We start from the raw sequence: 22,547 nt of genomic DNA, 5'->3' as shown, positions 1-22,547 counted from the left end.
TTTAGTTTCACATTTCAGTTTCAGTTGTTGCAATTGGATATAAGAATATCATGTTGAATCTCGAGCAATGCATAAAATGGTAGTAGTGAACCAAAGTATCTAATTGGATTGGGATTTGCGGTGGTTGATCATACGAAAGACGATTTAACAGAGTTCATTGGACCCAAATAGAACAAGCAATACCAAGTATTCAATTGGAGTACAATAGTACATTGTTATCTTTTTTGGTGTAACGGGAAGATTCCTGATGTCACCATTTTACAGAGAATTTAAACAAGGTCTTTGTTGTTTTACATTACAATAATACATTGTCTACAAATAAGTACAGTCTTAAATCTTATTTTGTGCAACAAGACTGAAACATTACAATCACCATTAAGCCATGACCCTTCATCTTAAAGCTGGAAACTGGAAACCTACTACATCCCAGACTGAAACACAGATGAATTTTGTATTACATATCCACAACAACAAGGCCACCATTTCTTCCATTATCGACTTAAGCGACAACCGGGTATGATGCACAAGTTGCAACACCTGCATCCAAATCATCATCATCAATATCAGTAAGAAGCTGCAATGCAAAACATAATTCACATTTATTTAGCACTCCAATATTGGCCGGAAAACTTACCGCACATGTTCTTCCCAAACTCCATCTTAAAGTAGCCATTGTCGCCCCAGCTTGCTCCCCATGAGTTCTTGATGAGCCAGAATGGGACACCGTCTTCCACGCCATACCCAACTGCAAGAACAGCATGGTTCACATCCTGCCAAAACAAAATAGGAGGTTAGGAATTGAAAACATTTAATTTGACAAGCACGTATAGCATTTGATGGCTAGCTCTTAAACCATTTCCCACAAGAAAAACAAATACTCACCATGGGAGTGCTGCCACATGTGTCGCTGGTGTAAACTCCGGACTTGTAAAATCGGAAACTACTGACCACCTGAAATGCCACGCTGACTGGCCGCACAAATGCAACTGCATGCTTCAATTCTTCTTCATCACCCTGCATAATTATATTGTCTACAAGGATTACAAGCTAATCCTTGAAATAAGCATCCCAAAAGTATTTTAGTCCCATTAGGCTTACCAGGGTAATATTGACAGAGCTATGGACTTGGACACCAACATTTTGGGCAGAGAATTTGCAAGCACCATCATCTCCGGTGTAGGGATATGCAGCCTCTGTGTCAAGACCACCATTGTATTTGATGTACTCAAAGGCCTGAGATGGCAACCCACCATGGCAGCCAAAGTTGTTGAAAGCTCCAGCACAGTCCACAAGCTGCTGTTCAGAGAGAGAGATTTGCTTTCCAAATGCTTGTGCATAAGCTGCCTCAAGAGCTCCAGTGGTACTGCATCAAGCATATACATATGTTAAAGATTAGAAGCATGACAAATGATTGATATAGGTATATTTGAATTTAGCTAATTAATTAATTACCTGAATGTCCAGCAAGATCCACAGTGACCTTGATCTTTAACTGGGCTGACTATGCCTTCTTCTCTCCAGTTTTTCTGTACATACAGCCAAGGAACAACATTAATACAACAATTTGAGACCATTAAGATTTATTAATACATAATCAATTCCAAACACACAGGTTAAAATCAATAATTTGGCTTAGTGGGTCACTTTGTAATTCGTTGCATGGTCTAATGCCTCAATACACAATAAAATTATGCTTGAACAAATTTTGAACACTCATTGATATGTCATGTGGTGTTACCATATGGTGTTACTATATAGACACAATATTGCAAACAAACGTTACATGAAAGTGTTTCTCGTCACACATAATATTTTTTAAAGGTGGCTGTAGTTACCGTCTCAGGAAGAACAGCATCAGTAAGCTTGTGGTTGCCCTTTGTGGTGGCAGAGCAGTTCTGAGCAGCTCCCAACCTGTGTCTTCTGAACTCTTCCCAACTCCAATCAGCAAAGCCTGCCCAAAATTACTTGTATTTACTATTTAGTAGTAGCTACACAAATTTATTTACTTATTTTTATTTAGAAAAAACAAATAAAAATGAAAATGAAGGTTGACTGTAATTACGATTAACAGCGAGAGTGTATGGCAAGCCCTTCCTGTTGGTGCATCGAATCAGCTTCCGATTCTCGGAGAAAATCTCGAAGCGCAGTCTCATCTCGTCGGCGCTCTCGTACTTCTTGCCGAACCGGTGAGCGAAGCGAGCGAATCGGAGCGCGTGGCGCGAGTGGCCGAGGACTTGGAGGACCTGGCTCTCCAGCTCACGGAGACCGTCCGATACCAACCTGATCGGGTTCGACTCCTCGAACCTCGATGCTGCCGCGCCGCAGCTAATCACCGCCAAAACCAAGACGGACAAGACCAGCGTCGCCCGAGCCATGTTTTGCTCTTCCTGTTGCTCTCCGGAAGACGGAATATGTTCTGTTCGGTATGTCGAGGTTAGGACTCAGGAGAGATGGTGATTATTGTTATTATTTGCACCCTTTTTATTGGACTACCCTAACCAATCAACGTTTGCCACGTCACTCGGCCTGCGTGCCTTGTCCACTTTTCTACGTAGAGCGCATTGTTGACGTACCGGATGACTGCAGCTTTTTTGCATTTTTCTTGTGGTGGCAATTGGCAAAACCCTTTTTCTGTTATAACGTTTTTATTATAAAGCATTTCCGTTTTTCTTTTTATTTTTACCACACTAGTTTTCAGTTATTACTTATTACTAGAAGAATAATCAATTAGAAAATAATTAGTTGGTAAAAATATTTATTATGACTTGTCTAATATTTATTCTCTATACCTTCAATAATTGAACCTGCTTTTTTTCATATTTTATTGGGGTTGATGGATTCAACTACCACGATTATTTTGTCCATGCCTTAAGAAAGCCTTGGAATGCACTATTAATTATTGAATAAAAGAAAAATGATGCATTATCAATTGCAAAAGAACAAAAGATGGCAAGAGGCATGGGACTCTATGAAAATGATGTTGGACAAAAGTCACAAAACAAACCAAAGGGAAGGTGGATATTTATTATGCTAGTATAAATCGCCATTCACAGTCAATATCAATCAAAAAAGCTGAAATGGAAATATCAAGGTGAATTGGGCCAATCAAATGGAATTCGACTACCTCTGTGGACCAATGAAATATTAAATGGATAATTTACGTGATAAGGTTATACTTGTATCTTGGCCATATAACCAAAAAAAGGTTATACTTGTATGGTGCTAAATTAACTCAACTTAAAAAAAAAAAAAAAAAAAGACTCTTTTCCAATTTTAAATCTCATCACTTTAAAATTCTTTGCAATTTAAAACTTCTTCCCCAAAGACATACTTACTTTTTAATTTATTTTTGTCTAAAAGTATAATAATGTTTTTTGTTGGGGTAAAATTGAGGGCTAGAGAGATAATAATGTATTTTCTTATAAGTCTTTTGACTAATTGTTAGGGCTAATGGTTGAAAAATAATGTTGACTAACAATCATTGAACAAGTGCTTGAGAATATTACACAAAAGCTATTGACTATAAATAAAGAGCAAATTACAATTTAGTACCTCAACTTTACATGTTGTTTCAACTTAGTATCCCAACTTTGAAAACTTGCAAAAAAGTACCTCAACTTTTATTTTGTATCAAAATAATACCTCCGTTAGTTTTTCCGTTAAATAAACCGTTATCTGCTGACGTGGCAGAGGTATTTTCATCATTTTCTCTAAATTTAAAAAATAATAATATTTTTAAAAAATTTAATAAAAAATAATTAAAATTTCTTAATTTCATTAAAAAAAAAAAAAACAACAACAACATTTCCCATTTCCCCAGCCATCCCCCTCTCCCTTCCCCGCCCCTCACCCATCCCCTCCCTCCTCCTCCCCGCCCCCACACAGCCAGCCCCCCACCCATCCCCTCCCTCCTCCTCCCCGCCCCCACCCAGCCAGCCCCCCACTCATCCCCTCCCTCCTCTTCCCCGCCCCCACCCAGCCAGCCCCTCACTCCCCCCACCCATCCCCTCCCTCCTCCTCCCCGCCCCCACCCAGCCAGCCCCCCAGCCCCTACCCAGCCAGCCCCCCACTCCCCCTACCCATGCCCTCCCTCCTCCTCCCCGCCCTCACCCAGCCAGCCCCCCACTCCCCCTACCCATCCCCTCCCTCCTCCTCCTCCTCCTCCCCGCCCCCAGCCATCCTCCCTCTCTCCCTGCCTCGACCCACCCTCTCTCCCACCCCAGTCCCGTCGCACCTCGTCGCACCCCCTCCCCACCAGCCCCAGCACCGTCGCACCTCGTCGCACCCCCTCCCCAGTTGGAGGTCGCTCAGAGGCAGGCCATCGTCTACAAGCTTTATGCCCCCAACCTCACCAGCATCATGGACCTCAAACCCATCAACTGAAAATCAAAACTATCTATTACTTTCACAACAACAATAAACCACTGCTATTTGGTGTACCTCTTCATTTTTGTTTTAGTGGGTTGTTTTTCCCTCTTCTTTTTTGTTGGGTAATGTTGGTTGGAGATTTACAGTGTACTAGTAGTCTAGTATGAAAATGATGAATTGATAATAAATGGGTTTTGGGGCTGGCTGGGTGGGGGCGAGGAGGAGGAGGGAGGGGATGGGTGGGGGCGGGGAAGGGAGGGGGGGATGGTTGGGGAAATGGGAAATGTTGTTTTTTTTTTTTTTAATGAAATTAAGAAATTTTAATTATTTTTTTATTAAATTTTTTTAAAAATATTATTATTTTTTAAATTTAGAAAAAATGACGAAAATACCTCTGCCACGTCAGCAGGTAACGGTTTATTTAACAGAAAAAATAACGAAGGTACTATTTTGATACAAAATGAAAGTTGAGGTACTTTTTTGCAAGTTTTTAAAGTTGGGGTACTAAGTTGAAACAACATGTAAAGTTGAGGTACTAAATTGTAATTTGCTCATAAATAAATATTGCCCAACCAATCTCTCATAAATGATAATTTAGCTCCCAAATATTTGTAAAATAATTTTTATAAATATCTTGTGAGAAATACTTTTGAATAATTTTTAATTTTTATACCCAAATAATTTGTGAATAATTTGTAATTTGTAATTTTGAATAATTTAATTTTGTAATTTTAATTTTGTAATTTTAATTTTGTAATTTATAATTTGTAATTTGTAATATTTGAATAATTTGTAATTTGTGAATAATTTGAATTCATCCATTTCATCAGTCTAGATTCAAGTGGCAACCTTTTTTTTGTCCAGTAGCTGGTTTGAAAATAACATATGATAACGAGAATCTTCATTATTCGGTGAATGTATGTCAGTACGTATGTGGATGTAATATTATAAGTTCAAAAGTTGGGACTATTAGAATATTCAAAATCCTGAAATCCTTTATGATATGTTGAGTTTCTCTCTCTTTCAAACTATCCATACGATATTTTAGTCTCTTTTTCTTTCACCATATAAAATTAACTATGTTCAGCTACTTCTCGGGAATCAAACAGAAGAAGAGATGCCATCATACTTCATACTATTATAAAGTATAAAAAATTAAAGATTATAATCATTTAGACTAAATTTGTTTAACTAGCTTAATTATTATTTTTTTGGTTGGAGCTAGCTAGTTTTATAGCCTTTATTTAAAGAGTGATGCTATTTACACACCCATTTTCCTCTCACTACACACATATATATCTTTATCATTTATTAAACAGAGTTAGAGTTCAGTCCAGTCCATTTTATGAGCCTTCTTAGACTAAGACTGGTAGTAATTTAGGGTTTTTAATTAAGTTCTTTTATTTTTCTTTTTTGACGGCTTTATGTTAGTTTTTAACTCCAAGATTTTCGGAGTTAAAACCTAACATGCAGTATTTACAAAGTCCACTCTACACCCTAGAAAGGGCAAAACCCTTCAAATAAGGAGAAATACCATTCAAATCGGGAAAGGATTTTATTATGAATTAAAATGATTTTCTTATAAATTTAAAACCCTCCCGGTCTCCATCTAAAAACTATTTTTCTAAAAAACCTAAGTCTAATTATCTCTTTATTAAATTACAATTCTAACCCCTAACTCAAATGACCATAATACCTTAACTAAATCTCAGAATAACAAAACCACCCATCATCACCTCCAAGTCCAGACCCACCCCGACCCCACCATCTTCGACGGTTCAAACCGACGACCTCTCATTCTCTCTCATTCCCTCTTTGTCTCTTTCATCTTTCTCTCATCTCTCCCTTTCCCTATTTGGCTTATCTCTCCCATTATCTCCGATCATATGTAAGGGTCGACGAGCTTGTCAGCCTCCAAATCAGCGGTCGACAGCCGACCTCCCCTTCACTCTCTCTGCTTCCTTCTGTCCTTTTCCCTCTCTCCTCTCAGCCTTTCTCACCCTTCTCTCCTTTGTCTCTCTGATTTGCTGCAGATCTAAGCCGGTCTGGAGGCCGGCAAGGTCGCCGACCACAGCAACGACGCAAGGTGAGGTCGAGGGACAGTAAGAAGCCAGAGAAAGAAATAGAGAGAGGAGAAAGAGGGAAATAGAGAGAGGGGAGAGAGGAGAGAAAGGGAAAAAGGAAATAGGAAGGGAGGCTGGAGTCAGCATCGGGGATGGGTCGGCGTCAGGGGTAGGCTGTTTGAGTTTTAGGTTTTTTTTTGGTGTGTAGATGAGGGTATTTTATACATTTTGGGGGTGTGTTTTGAGAAATTTGAAAAAAAAAAAAAAAAAAGGTGTGAGGTGACAAAAAGGCGTGTAGTGAGAGGAAAATGGGTTTTTAAATAGCAACACTCCATTTAAAAATGCTAAACCTCATTGTGGGCTTGTGGCAAGCTCAATGTTTGAAGAGAGGCCCAATATTATAGCAGAACCCAGATATGGGCCTTAGTCTCGGGGACATTCAAGGGTACTCCTATGTCTGCATTCACACTAATTACCATGAACCCAACCGAAACCAGGAAGCCCAATTTTTTCTTTCATTGTCCATTTTCCAGGAAGCCCAAATTAGTTCAACCCACGGACTTCCTTTTTTTGTTTTCTTTCTAATTTATGGGTTTATTGTGACGGTAAAGGGTTTCTATTTAAGGAAAATGCTTATTGTTCTTTCTTTTTTTTTTCGAATAAAAATGCTTATTGTTTTAATTATTTTTTCTCAATTTTTATTTTTAAGAACATCAATTTTATTGATGTGGGATCTTACTCTTAACACACTCATATATGTGTTGTGGAAGCACATATAACTGTTAGGCTTGGCACTTGAAAATAATATAAAAAATATTAAACATTCAACCCAAAATTAGTTAACAAAAAGTAAAAACAATCAACTTTTTATAAATGACTAAGCAAAGCTTATTTTTAAATGTGAAATATTTCTTTAACATATTTCACATATTATTATACAGGGTTGTCCTTTCTTTTATATATATATATCACCTACTCCCTTCTTCTTTCTTTTTCTTCTACTCCTACTCCTACTTACTACTAATCGACAGATTCAAACCCCCGAACCAGACAAATGATGTCATGCACAGTAATCGCTTCATCATTCTGAGTGATATATATATAGTAAAATACTGTTATATTTATATATATGCCACATCACTCGCACTCTAAAAGACTAAAACATAATATCCCACTTTTTCTTGAAAAAGAAAAGGCATTGAGTGGAGGGTTCTTAGTTTCTTACTTCTTGGCTTCTTGCACACAAATTAATTAAGTTGCAAACGTACGTACACATTGCCAAATTGCTGACTGCTCCTCACACGGTTAACAAAATCAAAGAGAGGATTACAGACCAAATCCAGCTTGCATTATTCTTCATAAAAAATAGGCCATTGGTGGATATGATTGATGACCTTTGACCCAGTTGAATACAACAGTTTCACTGCCTGCGTGTTTAGATCGTCTACACTTATACTATATAGTCTATATATATATATGTATGTTCCGTGCTTAAAAGCCTTTTTTTTGGCCATCGTGCTTAAAAGCCTTAAATATAAAAGATCTTCTTGCCTAACAAAGTTTGCACCACACGTTTGCTCTATAGCCTATAGCAATACTCGGTTTCATTGAAAGGTCAGACTAGCCCACCAAGAAAACTTCCATTCTGCAGGATTAAGAGTGCAGTTTTCTCTGGTGGTTGAACTGACGAAGCAGCTACTCGCTTTACACTCTACATCATATGTATATTCATTTAGCCAATTCACGCAGCGTAACATGCAATTAAAAGAGATTAGAAAAAAACTCTAAGAAAGAATTTAGAATTTACCACAGAAATGAGAGAAATCTCAAAGTTTTCTGATTGAATATAATAATAATAAATGTTACAAACAGCCAAAAAAATTGTTTAAATACGTTCAGAACTCTAAACGTTCGAAATTCAAAATGAAAATAAAAATAAAAATAAAGTGCAATTTAGAAAATTTATTCAAAAACACTAAATTACTTACTTGAAGCCCTAAATGAATTGAATTTATCTCGTCGTTCCCTTCGAATCGGTATATCATGGGCCCATTTCTGACACTGGGCCGGGCTGAAACTTGTTTCTTTTCTTGGCCTTCTGACGGTCGAGTTGTTGCATGAACCGTTCTGTTATTTGTTCTACATCACCAATCCACTTTTTTATCGGTATGATAAGTCCATCCATTTTTGAATTTATTGAATGCATTTTACATAGGGCTGCCCTTTGGTTTGGTTTTTACCGAACCGACCGACTACCGACCGAATTTTTTTGGTTTGGTATACCGATTTTCACAATTCGAAAATCGAAAATCCGAAACCGAAAATATCCGAAAAAAGTTGGTAAACCGACCGATTACCGAAAATTATTACCGAAAGAAACCGAATCGATTATTACCGAAAAAACTGAAACAATTACCGAAATTTAGTTATATATGCTTATATAATACTATTATGTTAGTGGTATAATAAATATTAAACTACTAATATCTTAAACAACTATAAAAAAATATAATTGTATAATGTTATCATATTAATATTATCAAAAGTGTGAGTTAAGATAGAATCATTTTCTAATAAAGTAAATGTTATTATTTTTAGGAAAATAAAAATCTCATATTTAGATAAGTAATGCATATATATATATATACACTCATATTTATCGGTATATATACATACTAAATTAATAGGATATGTACTAATACATATTATTAAACTAATTATACTAGTATATATTATTACTAGGGTAAAATACTAGTACTATAATAAACTACTAATATTTCTCGTGCAAATATATATTCATCAAACATTATATTTTATGTATCATATTTGATTAAATTTTAATTTATATTAGTATATAATAATTAGTATTATTATAATTAAACTGAAAATAAACTGAAGATATACCGAAGTAAACCGAAAATGAACCGAGGATATACCGAAGTAAATCGAAAATGAACCAAAAATATCCGATACCAAAATTACCGAAATCGAACCGAAAACTGAAATTTACCAAAAATTACCGAACCAAAAAATACCGAAACCAAAAAATACCGAAATCGAAAAATACCGAATTTTTTGGTTTTGGTTTGGTAAGCCTCAATACCGATCCGAACCGACCGATGGGCAGCCCTAATTTTACAATGCCGAGCGCTTGGCAAAGCGGCATAGCCCTTTGTTATATACATAATGAACATGTTTCAACCATTGAAATTATTGTATTGGGTGGTTCATTCAATATTAATTATTAAATATCTCCAAGTGGGCCAATTATCCATAGGGCTGTTTTGACCATAAATAAATTTCATTTTCTATAATTACCATACATGAGAAGAAAAATTGAAGTCAATGTGTAACACATAACAATGTGCATAAGAGTTCAAGAATTTTAATTGTGTGTTGGTAGTTTGGTAAAATTCCATAGAGAAGGTAGGGTAGTTGTAGTTTGATATGTTTGTCCATTCTAATTCTTGACCATCTAAAACAATACTAATAACATATAATAGTTTACTCACGTGATCATTATACATTGTGTTGTGTATGGATGCATGAATATAAGTAAACCATATATTTGATGGGTTATGGGTACCATGGTAATTTCAAAATTGTGTGCAGTACAAAATTGTGTACTTAAGTGGGTATTAATGTATCATCAGTTGGAAAAATTATTAGGTGTATTAAAGTAGGAGTTAATTACACTTATACCCCCTGAGGTTTATCGTCTTTTCACATACACCCCTGGAGTTTCAATAATTACACATACACCTCCTGAGGTTTTAAAACTGTTGCATATAACCCCCTACAAGAAAAAAAAATAAATAAAAAAGAAAATATTTGTATTCAGGTTGGACCTTACACCTTGAATAATCTTATTAGGCTATTTAATCCCTTAGCATGTTTTTTTGCATAATTTCTCATCATTTTCGTCTTACTATAGGGGGTTATATGTAACAGTTTTAAAACCTCAGGGGGTGTATGTGAAAAGACGATAAACTTCAGAGGGTGTAAGTGTAATTAACTCATTAAAGTAGTGTAACCATTCCAACAATTAAGAAAGAAAAAAAGACAAAAACTTAACAATTAAGAAAAAAAAAAGACATGTGTCCAAGTGTGATTGGGCACATCAATGAGTTCCACTCATAGGTTTCCTAGAAAAGCCTAATATTGAAAGGTCTTGGAACTTTAAGTTGGGAAAAGGAAATGAGAGATCATATTATGACATGTTTATATTAGTATAATATAGAGGAAATTACAAATTTGGTCCACTTACTTCATAGCTAGTTCAGTTTTGGTCTATGATCTTTTTTAAGTTCGGTTTTGGTCCACTTATTATCTAATTTGTTTGGTTTTGGTCCATTCCGTCTATTTTGAATGGATGCTGTTAATTTGAGGGGCAAATATATAATTTTCTCATAAGAAATTATAAAATAAAATTAAAATAAAAACAAAACAAACAAAAAAAATTAAAACAAAACCAAAAACCCCTTCCTAGGCCCAAGCCTTGCCCGACCACCACCACCCCCATCCAACGCATTCCAGGCCCCGCCCCCTTGCCGGAAAAATATGTAAGGTGCAGCGACCATGGCAGTTCGTACGGAAGGACTCTGGCGCTCAGGCTGGTCGGGCTAGGCAACGGAGAAAGCTCTGACGCAAGTGGAGCTCGGCGTGGGCCTGGATCTAGGCTCGCGTAGCTGGGCTCTTGGCTGCAAGCTGGTAGGTGTAGGGACTTCTTTAAGGTGGCGCGCCGCGGTAAGATTGGCTGGGGGCAGAAAAACTCCGGGGTAGTGCAACTGAGCTGCGCGAGTCGAGTTAGGTCGAGTACGATCGGGTTGGTGATCTTCTGGGTTTTGCGAGCTGTTTTTGGCAGCGACGGTGGCAGCTCAAGCAAGAGGACTCGGCAGAGTTGTTTGGGGGCCAAGCCGGGGATAATGATCCCAGCGGGGCTGGGCTGCAAACTAGCTGGAGGAAAATGAGTTCGGCGTGGCACGATGGCATAATTTTTTGATTTGCTGGAGGTGGCGTGAGCCAGCAGATGCGTGGCGTAGGAAACTGGTGGCCCCATGCAGATAGAGGAAGCTCGACGATGGTGCGACGCACCAACGACGCAGGCTGGATGTTGTCTACAGAGGCCGGCGTAGTTGCTGGCTTAGAAGCGAGCAGAGGTGCAGTGAGCTAGTTCAAGTCGGACTAGTATGCTCGAGGAGGCTTGGGTACTGCGCGAAGGTGGCTGGGCTTCAACGATAGTGAGCTCGGCGGTGGCGCCATGCAGAGAGAAGAGAAATGGCGGTGGAGTTGTTGCGCGTGGAGGTGAACTAGCGGAAAGGTGGCAGCACGCATGGATAAATTACCCTCCCTAAGCTTCTCTCTCTCTCTCTCTCTCTTTCTTCCCCCTCCCTGACCTCCTTTCTCTCTCTTCCCTCTCTCGATCTGGCCATCTCTCTCAGATTTGGGTTGGGTGGGGGAGTGGTGGCGGCGGTTGCTGGCCTAGTTGGGTGTTGTTGGGCGAGGGGGCGGGGGCCGGGGGCCGAGGCAAGGTTGGGTGGGGGTGTAGGTGGTTGGGAAGGGCTGGGGAAGATAGTAGTAGCTGGTTTGGTTTAAGTTTTTTTATTTATTTTTGTTTGTTTTTTTTTTATTTTATAAATTTTTATGAGAAAATTATATATTTACCCCTCAAATTAACGGCATCCATCTAAAATAGACGGAATGGACCAAAACCGAACAAGTTAAGTAATAAGTGGACCAAAATCGAACTTAAAAAAGATCATAGACCAAAATTGAACTAGCTATAAAGTAAGTGGACCAAATCTGTAATTTTCTCTATAATATAATATTAATAATATTTACCTATATTTTAATACATAAGTTAATTATATTACATTACAGTGTATCGATTATACAAAATAATTTCTTTATGAGGTGCCTTAATCCTTTGATGGAGCAGATGCGATCATTGCCTAGGCGGCTTAATTAGGAAACATTAATTATTTAAAAAAAAAAAGTTTCGCCATCATTAGCTTAGCAGCCCATCACCTTTTTATAATATTGTTTTTAATTTCAATCCTTGTCCCATCTCATTCCATTTTTAACCCCATCTCATTCCATTTTTAACCAATTTATTGAACACATTTTTTATGCTACTTATTTTTTTCTTTTACCCATATAATTAAAGTCAAAGAAGACGATGTTCTTATAATTAACCGAAACTACCTTTAATTATCATGGAAATTGTCTAGTCAATAGTCATTTGATCAACATCTCATTTTTGGCTTATATTCTTGCCTATCAAGCTTCAAGCTTGGCCTTTACGTTTTGCCATCAGCGTACGCCTACAAGGCAATGACATGGTCGTTCCTTCTTTTCTGGTCCCAAATAAAATGAGTCAAATGACAACAATGCCCCTTGACTTTGGTGAAGTGAGGACAGAGACATTGTCCCTACTCCCTACACACCTAGTCCCTCACCTTGTGACACCTTTCCATGGATAATTCTAGGTATAGCTGCCGACCGAAGCTTCTTTTCACACAAACATTGAGTCGTCCTAGTTAGTTCATTGACAATAATCCAATTAATCTGTTTCAAATACTTGTTTAAAACAAGAATAAACAAGAAGCTTAGCATAATGTTACCATGACACCTCAACCACCATACAAGGGACCCATTTTTGATCTCGATAAGGTCAACTGATCAATATAAGAATCATGACCACCTGATCTGTATCCATAGGGAAAACCCCATTAAACCACCACATGCTTCTATTCTAAAGTTTTTGGAGAAGCTAGTCAAATTAGAGTAATGTATACAATCTTATCTTATATGAGAGTTTAATTGAGAATGGAAAAAAATATATTACTGTTAAAGTTTAATATCTAAGTGATTAAATTAAGTCAAATATTAACATGTATAATGTATTTGCGCCCGTATTTGAAAAGATGCGTGGTAGGACTCATCAATTCATTGCTTCACAACATGAACTGTGTCATCACCTACTGCCTTAGGGTGACGCAATGAGGGTTGTAGATCATAGGCATTTTGGGTATAATGCATTTTCTTGAGAGGCCAATGTTCTAGAAGCTAAGCTTTATTGCAAGCAGACCAAACCTTTTCCTAACCAAGTCTAAACTCTAAAGTCTAAACCACTAGGAAACCCTATTGGCCCATTTCATACCTTAGTGTGAAATAGCTGGATTTTCTTCTCTTGACAAGTTGTCAATCTCATAGCTGGATTCCTTTGGTTCTATTGGGAAACCCTACGTTCTTCTTCAGCTGCTTAATTTTGTAAATTAACTTATAAATGGTAGGCTGCTAATGGTTACATTAATAATCTAAACCGATGACGGAAAACAAATCTGTCATTAGAAAACGAAAATATCAAATTCTTGATTGTGCTTTCAATCAAACATTCCAAGCACTCAAAACCAAAGTTTCTTTTTCAAATTTTTCACCCTCATGCTAAAAGTCAAGGTCAAGGAGGATAGCCATGTCATTTTATATTAAACCAACTATGTGGATTGTGGACTAAAGACCCATCTCCCCATTTATCAAATAAAAACACCAAAATCTGCAATTTATAAATATATAATAATAATACGGTGGGGTCATTCCATTTTGTATAACATGATGCAAAGAATGTTACAAAAAATAAAGAAAACAATCAAAGGGGTTGATAGAAAGAAGTTGCAGGCCTCTTTCGCTTGTCTGGTTTGGAGGGCAGTTGGTGATTTTGAATATTTGGCCTTGGCCTCTCCTTTAAAAGTCTTCTATACCATTGCTCATTTCCACCATCTCTTCTTCATAAACCAAACCATTTCACCAAAACAACAGCAAATGAACTCATAGATTCCAATCTCAGAAACCTGCACAAGTTTGAAACATTCTGCTTATCAACAATGACAGTCAAGAAAATCATATGGGGTATTGTCCCAAAGTGCTACAAGGCTGATAGCCCATCATCCAAGAGCAGCAAGAAAGTGGTAGCAAAGCAAAACTCATTCCAAAGGCTTTCACTCTCAGATTTGAGCAACCCAAGCTCAATAACACTTTCAGAGGACCTCTCCATATCTCTTAAAGGGTCTAATCTTCAAATCTTCACGCTTGGGGAGCTAAAGCTGATCACACAGAGCTTCTCCTCCAGCAACTTTCTTGGAGAGGGTGGGTTTGGACCAGTGCACAAAGGGTTCATTGATGACAAGCTTAGGCCTGGTTTGGCGGCTCAGCCTGTGGCTGTCAAGCTCTTGGACTTGGATGGCTCACAGGGCCATAGGGAGTGGCTGGTGCGTACTTTTTGGACCATATTTTCTCATTTTGTACATGAATTCAAGTTTTCATATAGAAGCATCACTTGGGTCTTCAATAAAATCTCTGATTTTGATGATTCTTGTTCTTTCTTATGCAGACTGAGGTGATCTTTCTTGGGCAATTGAGACATCCACACCTTGTGAAGCTCATAGGGTATTGCTGTGAAGATGAACATAGGCTCCTGGTTTATGAACATATGCCAAGAGGCAGCTTAGAGAATCAACTATTTAGAAGTAAGTTCGATTGTTTTCTTTCTCTGCAAATTTTGCATTTTTGAATTCTTAATTTCAATTTTTAATTACTAATTCAATGTCTGTTTTCTTGGTGTACAGGGTATTCAGCATCACTGCCATGGTCAACAAGAATGAAAATTGCTCTTGGAGCTGCCAAAGGCCTTACCTTTCTCCATGAAGCAGAGAAACCAGTTATATACCGCGACTTTAAAGCTTCAAACATATTGTTGGACTCTGTAAGTGTATCACTCTGTTTCTTCAAGGAGTAAATGCTTAGATTCCATTAGCATCAACAACATGGAATTGTTTTTTTTTTTTTTTTTAAAGTACTAAACGTTTATAAATTTCTCATTTCCAGGACTATACTCCCAAACTCTCGGATTTTGGGCTTGCAAAAGATGGTCCAGAAGGAGATGACACACATGTTTCTACACGAGTCATGGGCACACAAGGCTATGCTGCTCCTGAATACATCATGACAGGTACTAATTCAACCCAATTCAAATTGATAGTAAAGGCTGAATGAATGAAGTTTGGATTCGTTTCTTGTATATTGGCTCTACAAATTCTTATATTTGTTTTGTGAAATTCAATTGTTTTCAGGTCACTTGACGGCGAAGAGTGATGTGTACAGCTTTGGAGTGGTACTCTTGGAGATTCTGACAGGAAGGAGATCCGTGGACAAGAACCGTCCTCACAGAGAGCAGAACCTTGTAGAGTGGGCAAGGCCTTTACTGAACGAACCCCGAAAACTCAGCCGAATCATGGACCCGAGACTCGAAGGCCAGTACTCGGAACTCGGGGCCCGAAAGGCTGCTGCATTGGCTCATCAATGCCTGAGCCACCGGCCGAAACAACGTCCCAAAATGAGTGAGGTGGTCAAGACCTTAGAGCCCCTCAAGGATTTTGATGACATTCCCATTGGACCCTTTGTGTACACAGTTCCAACTGAGTCTGATTCACTTAAAGATGCTAAAGAAGTTGATGCACAAAAGGAATTGAAGAAAAAGAATGGCCACCAACATCCCCAAAACCACCAGCCCCAAAATGGTCATAGGCATCATCAGTTAAGGTCACCAACCTCAGAAAATATGCTGCGCCAGAATCACAGAAATGGCTTAAACTCTCCCCTGCTCCAAAGAGGCAAGGGAGCATAGAGTAGTGTAATATGTATAAATCACACATTCACACACTGTAAATAGAGATTTGCCAAAAGTTGCCTTGGCTGCATAAGTGTAACACTTGGCTCAAGTGTGACAATTCTTGTGGGAGGACATGTTTTGCTTTTTTCTTAATTCTTTTGTCCAACCATGTTCATTCTCTTAATTTAATTCTTTCAAATTCAGAAACTTTTTTCTCTTTGGTCATTTGTATATTGTCAAAAAGTGGGGGAATGAATCGCTATCTTAGAAATGCTTTTTTCAAACAGTACTGTCAAATACAGCTTAGCAGTGTGAATATCATCTATTAACGCGTAGAGAAATATGAAATATTCATTCTGACATTTATGAGCTTTTGTCATTTTCTTTCCATAAAATGAGGGATACCATCAAATCATCAATCCACAGTTTTGAGATGCTCTTCCTTGTCTGTTTAGCTAAAAATGACAAACACTATATGTGAATCAAGATTGGAGGCATATGAAATATATGCATGATTCTTAATAACTAATACCAACAACATTGACCCATGCAATGTGCAGGAAGTCTACTGTTTACTCATCATGAAAAATAAAAAATAATATCTAAAGTGGCAGTGGCAAGTGGCAGCCTCTTAATAATTGAAGGTCATTTGGATCATTGGATGACTCATATTTTTTTATTTGGTCAAAGAGATACCTCAAATTAAACGTGCCTCATTCACCATCCCCTGAGGGCATTCCCTTACCACAAAAACGTTGTATGTTAAGCTAAACTCAATCTTTTATGTGACTTTCCATGATATTCAATAGGCAATAAGTATCTCATTTATGGTGACCTCACATAGAACCTATTTCACCTAAAATTGTGACGAGAGAAAAACTTCCACGTAATCGGAATAATTGATGTGACATCACCGACATAAAGGAGGGAGGTTTGAGATATTGAGATTTGGGACTAATTAATCTTCCTCTGTGCTAGTTATGCCATACCAGCTATCCCTCTTACACAAAGGTCTTTCTCCTCGTTGAGCCTCATGCAAGTGCCGAGTGGCTTGATAAGGTTGCTTAAACCATAATAGGAAAGACGTGCAAGGAATTATTACAGAAAATTGTAGCCAAAGCTCCAAACTTCTACTCAAACCCGGAATCATAGCCATATATACTAGTAGAAATGGAAATCCCACATTCACATTCACATTAATGTAAAGAGTGACTTGTTAAAGTTGCCTAGTCTTGGTTGCATAGTGTGGTGCCACTTTACAATCTCAAGTCTAATAATTAACAATGATTGTGTGAGGACATGCTTCTTAAATTCAATCTTAAAAGTACCAAACTTTTGTTTTGAACAATGAATAGTAACTGCATTGGAGTTTGCCTTCCTAATGGGGCGCAAAAAATAATTCAAATGTGGGCAAGTACCAACTTTTGTTGTTGTTGTTCTTTTTTTTTTCTTTGATTCCTGTTAGCTACCACTAACCCATTTCTAATCTGATTATTCTTGCACGAAAGTTTTGCTGACATATTATTCTTGCAACAAATTAGCAATAGGGGTGGCACTAAGAAGCATTATAATATTCCATTTCAATAAAAGATCCATTCTTTCCATGGATAACATTAAACCCCTGCTTTTGTTTGCTCAAGTTCTAAAAATGAAAATCAGAACGTGGCTGTGTGAAACAAATATTGGATATAAATATGCGAAATCCAGGTCTGCAACTTCCTTGCCAACCGAACAGATGAAATCTTCATGATTTCCTTTCATGTATGTACACAAGTCCAAGCCTTGGCTATCATTTAATAATGAATTAGAGGAATCCTCAACATCAATATTAATTATAAATGAAATTATGCTGGGAATTTAGAATGTCAAACACCTTGAGTCCTGCTTTGTTGTTGGAGCTGGACATTGATGAGGAGGACTAACATATCAAAAGGTATCATAAACTTGTTGTCATAAACTTATTATGATCATAAGGGCCAAAGGGTCTTAATTTAAGGTGATTTCCATTGAATCCATGTCTTAGCCAAGCCAGAGAGCCTGTAGAGACCAATTAGCGTCAAATTGGCTGTATTAAGGGCAGGTCCTCTTACCAGAACCAAATGGGAGTACCTCAAAACTGTATCAAAAACTTAGGAGGATTATAATACATTTTATTGAAACAAAGCCTCGCTACGTACTCTGATTCCATTATAATATTAGGACACTAAACAAATGAAAAAGAAAACTTAAAGCAAGGACATTAATACATTTCAAATATAATTAGTAGAGGTGGATTGGGAGTCGAGGCTCCACAACTGCAACAAGTGGGATCTTCCGGGGTGTTACCAATCCATAAACTTCATCCATACTCAAATCTTCTAGTTTCATATTCTCAGGCAATTTCCAGTTGAAACCATGTAACATGTTAGCTAGGCCAGACTGAATCATTTTGAGTCCAAGGGTATGACCTGGGCACATCCTCCTTCCTGAACCAAATGGCAGCAGTTCAAAACTTTGTCCCTTCACATCAATCGACCTTCCTAAAAACCTCTCCGGACGAAACTCTTCCGGTGCATCCCATAGTAAGGGGTCTCTCGAGATGCTCCATGTGTTGATGAGCACTCTAGTTCCTTTGCGAATATCGTGGCCTCCCACATTGCAATCTTCAAGAGCTAGATGTGGTGCAAGCAATGGAGCAACTTGGTGTTTCCTCAATGTCTCTTTCACAATAGCATCTATATAAGGAAGCTGTGGTATGTCTTTCTCTTGCACCCATCTGTCTCTTCCAATCACTCTGTCAAGCTCTTCGGTTGCCTTTTTGATGAGGCGTGGTTGTTTTATGAGTGCAGACATTGCCCACTCCAAAGGGCTCGAAGAGGTATCTGTGCCTGCTACTATTAAGTCCTAATATTGTTTGAATGAACATAATTGATGAACCAATTGTTAGAGCAGCAAAAGCGAAAAGTATATGAAAATTTAAAGTGTTTTCAAGCATATATATACCTGAGTGAAAGCCTTGACACTGTCTCGGGTGAGCTTAACTTCAAGACCAGGATCATCCACCAGCTGCAGTAGTAAATCCACCATGTCCTTCACCACAAATTCCTCCTCACCTTCCTTCTTGCTCTTGTGTTCCTCAACCACGAAATCAAAAAATCGGTCCAATGTTTTGTGTATGGCCTTCATTCGCTTTACATTCCCTTGCAAGTCCAAAAAATTAAGCCATGGTATCCAGTCCCCTATATTAAATTTCCCACTCATCAACACCGACTCATCCAAGGCCTCCTGAAACTCTTTGAGTGTCATTTCCGAAGACTCAAATCCAGACTCACTAAAATACTTCTTACCAATCACACTTCTACACATAATGCTAAATGTGAGGCGCGAGAGATGCTCTTTCAGCACAATCAGCTTCCCTGACATGGCATAGAGTCGTGACAGAAAACCACCAATTTCGTCATTACGAATGTATTCCAAGGACTCTAGTCTTTTGGAGTTAAATAGCTGGGACTGGAAAAATTTGCGGCCTTGGCGCCAATATGGACCATAAGGTGCCCAAAGGATGTTGTGGTAGTCATAAGTAAGGTACTTGCCTGCTGCAGTTTGAGGTCTAGAGACAAAGACACTATCATGTGTCTCTAAAAATTGCTTTGCCATTTCTACAGATGAAGCAACTACCACTGGATAGGAGCCAAACTTGAGCTGCATTATGGGTCCATATTTTTGGGATAATTTGTGAAGGGATTGGTGAGGGAGAGGGCCAATGAGGTTGAGGTTGCCAATAATTGGCCATGGTTTTGGACCTGGTGGAAGTTTTAGTTCGTGGCTTTGGGGAAAGAAGAGTTTTGAGAGAAGAGCCAGAGTAGCCAAGGCTAAAACTGCCCAACAAAGAAGCTCCATTATGGGGACTGAGTGCTGTGGGTGTCCTGGGGAGACTTTGATGTGGATCTTGCAGGTATTTATAGTTGAAACCTTGAAGTAGGTAGCTACCATATGATATCTGGCATCTGCTAACCATTTTGAATGCGTTATAAATTAATGCAGCTAGCCGTGTCCACCATTTTAAATGTGTTATATATTTGTCAACCATTTTAAATGTGCTAGTATCTAATAATGTTTGTAGTTTCGTAAAGAGTGATGACAATCAACCATGGATATGCATGTGCCTTTTGTATGAGGAAAGGACAACTAAGAAAATTTCTCCAAGCACTAAATGGGTATTCCGATTTCCCACTATCTAGTATCTAGCTAATAGCCTAATATACTTGGCTCTTGTAAGAGTAACTATGATTGAGTGTATTTTACGTCACTTAATATTAATTGTCCACGTGCTTGGCTTAAGTGACGCCACATGTGTGGGAGCGTGTAAGAATGTTGAGTGTATTGTCTCACATTAAAAAATTATAACCTTGTGTAAATGCTTTCAAAGGTCTAGGGCCTCTCCTCTTATTCCCAATTGATTTTGAGATAGATGCTTAGATTTTCTTCAGATATGCTTCTTACATTCTTTCTTATAAGTTCCAAACTTTTGTTTTGAATGTCCTCCCATAAGCATTGTTAATTTGAGAAGCAAATTCAAAACTTGAGGGTGTCTATCGTTTTAATGGGGCACAAAGAACAATTGAAAGGTGTGTCTATCATTTTAATAAAGATTTAGAGGTCTCCTGATCGAACAGAAGTAGTATTAATATATAGTAAAATAAGGCAGGGAATTTGATTAGAAGATGATGAGGACTAAAACATATCAAGGACAATTAACCAAACACTAATTTGACATATAACTAATAAAGGTGGATTGGGAGCCGAGGCTCCATGACTGCAACAAGTGGGAACTTCCGAGGTGTTGCCAATCCATAAGCTTCCTCCATGTTCAAATCTTCTACTTACATATTCTCAGGCAATTTCCAGTTGAATCCATGCAACATGTTTGCCAAGCCTTACTCAACCATTTTGAGTCCAAGGCTATAACCAGGGCACATCCTCCTTCCTGAACCAAATGGCAGCAGTTCAAAACTCTGTCCCTTTACATCAATCGACCTTCCTAAGAACCTCTCTGGCCTAAACTCTTCTGGTGCATCCCATAGTGAGGGGTCTCTCCCTATGCCCCACGTGTTTATGAACACTCTTGTTCCTTCGGAAATATCATAGCCTCTCACATTGCAATCTTCAAGAGCCAGATGTGGTGCAAGCAATACAGAAACTGGGTGTTTCCTGAATGTCTCTTTCATAATTGCATCTATGTAGGGAAGTTGTGGGATGTCTTTCTCTTCCACCCATCTCTCTCTCGCAATCACTCTGTCAAGTTCTTCGGTTGCTTTTTTGATGAGGTGTGGATGTTTTATGAGTTCAGACATTGCCCACTCCAAAGTGGCCGCAGAGGTATCAGTGCCTGCAACTATTAAGTCCTGCATTTTTTTCAAAGAACAAAATTCATGTTGACCACACAAAAAATAAAAATCTTCCTTAAGTAAAGTTAAGTAAAGAAAGTTAACATATACCTGTGTGAATCCCTTGACATCATCATTGGTGAGCTTAACTTCAAGGTCAGGATTATCAACCAGCTCCAATAGTAAATCCACCATTTTCTTTGCCACAGATTCCTTCACTCCTTGCTTCTTTGTCTTGTGTTCATCAAGTATATAATCGTAAAATCGGTCCAATTTTATCTTTAAGGCCTTCATTCGCTTTACATACCCTTGCAAGTCTAAAAAATTAAGCATTGGTATCCAATCCCCGATATTGAATACCCCATTAAGCATTAACAACTCATCTAACAACTCCTGAAATTCTTTTGAGTGTCATTACAGAAGCCTGAAATTCAGACTCCCTAAAATATTCCTTACCCATCACACTTCTACTCACAATGCTAAGAGTGAGGTGTAAGAGATGCTCTTTCAGCACAACTGGCTTCCCTGACATGGCATAGAGTCGTGACAGAAGAGCACGAATTTCTTCAACACGAATGTATTTAAAAGACTCTAGTTTTTTCGAGCTTAATAGCTGGGACATGAAAATTTTGCGGGTTTGGTGAAAATATGGACCATAAGGTGCCCAAAGGAGATCGTGGTAATTACAAAAGGTGTACTTAGCAGCAGCAGTTTGGGGTCTAGAGGCAAACACATGATCATGTGTCTTTAAAAAGTGTTTTGCCATTTCTGCAGATGAAGCAATTACCACAGGGTAGGAGCCAAGCTTGAGGTGCATTATGGGTCCATAAGTTTGGGACAATTTGTGAAGGGATTGATGAGGAAGAATGCCAATGAGGTTGAGATTGCCAATAATGGGCCATGGTTTTGGACTTGGTGGGAGTTTCATTTTGTGGTTTCTGGGGAAGACATATGGTGAGAGAAGAGCCAGAGTAGGTAGGCATGCCAAGGTTAACACAGCCCAAGAAAGAAGCTCCATTCTAGTTGAAGACCAGAATATGCGAGAGTTTGAGGACCACTAAGGTTAACATAGCTATATATATA

At 38.2% G+C, this 22,547-nt stretch overlaps 3 protein-coding genes and 1 pseudogene across 4 annotated transcripts; 1 reads left to right on the top strand and 3 right to left on the bottom strand.

Annotated features, from left to right (window-relative positions):
- Positions 1 to 235: 235 nt before the first annotated feature.
- Positions 236 to 2,455, bottom strand: LOC147285064 (thiol protease aleurain-like). The gene is made up of 7 exons (XM_086243267.1): positions 2,063 to 2,455; positions 1,836 to 1,951; positions 1,453 to 1,526; positions 1,099 to 1,363; positions 883 to 1,014; positions 635 to 770; positions 236 to 537 (listed from the first exon to the last, which is right to left on the bottom strand). Exons 1-7 carry the CDS (start codon positions 2,373 to 2,375, stop codon positions 500 to 502), a joined length of 1,074 nt encoding a protein of 357 aa, XP_086099393.1. The 5' UTR covers positions 2,376 to 2,455; the 3' UTR covers positions 236 to 499.
- An 11,617-nt stretch (positions 2,456 to 14,072) lies between these two features.
- RIPK (Protein kinase superfamily protein) lies at positions 14,073 to 16,342 on the top strand. Its single transcript, XM_086243163.1, has 5 exons — positions 14,073 to 14,698; positions 14,821 to 14,956; positions 15,056 to 15,192; positions 15,315 to 15,438; positions 15,560 to 16,342. Exons 1-5 carry the CDS (start codon positions 14,315 to 14,317, stop codon positions 16,111 to 16,113), a joined length of 1,335 nt encoding a protein of 444 aa, XP_086099289.1. The 5' UTR covers positions 14,073 to 14,314; the 3' UTR covers positions 16,114 to 16,342.
- Positions 16,343 to 17,956: 1,614 nt separating this feature from the next.
- Positions 17,957 to 19,979, bottom strand: LOC147285062 (trimethyltridecatetraene synthase-like). Its single transcript, XM_086243162.1, has 2 exons — positions 19,081 to 19,979; positions 17,957 to 18,981 (listed from the first exon to the last, which is right to left on the bottom strand). The coding sequence occupies exons 1-2, from the start codon at positions 19,975 to 19,977 to the stop codon at positions 18,358 to 18,360; spliced, it is 1,521 nt and encodes a 506-aa protein (XP_086099288.1). The 5' UTR covers positions 19,978 to 19,979; the 3' UTR covers positions 17,957 to 18,357.
- An 808-nt stretch (positions 19,980 to 20,787) lies between these two features.
- LOC147285061 (trimethyltridecatetraene synthase-like) lies at positions 20,788 to 22,492 on the bottom strand (annotated as a pseudogene). The gene is made up of 2 exons (XR_015122306.1): positions 21,576 to 22,492; positions 20,788 to 21,482 (listed from the first exon to the last, which is right to left on the bottom strand). The product of XR_015122306.1 is annotated as a trimethyltridecatetraene synthase-like (transcript).
- Positions 22,493 to 22,547: the final 55 nt, after the last annotated feature.

The sequence above is a fragment of the Dryas octopetala genome, chromosome 5 (genome assembly GCF_963921425.1).
Source record: "Dryas octopetala chromosome 5, drDryOcto1.1, whole genome shotgun sequence".
Classification (NCBI taxonomy): domain Eukaryota; kingdom Viridiplantae; phylum Streptophyta; class Magnoliopsida; order Rosales; family Rosaceae; genus Dryas; species Dryas octopetala.
This window is presented reverse-complemented; position numbering and strand designations above follow the sequence as displayed.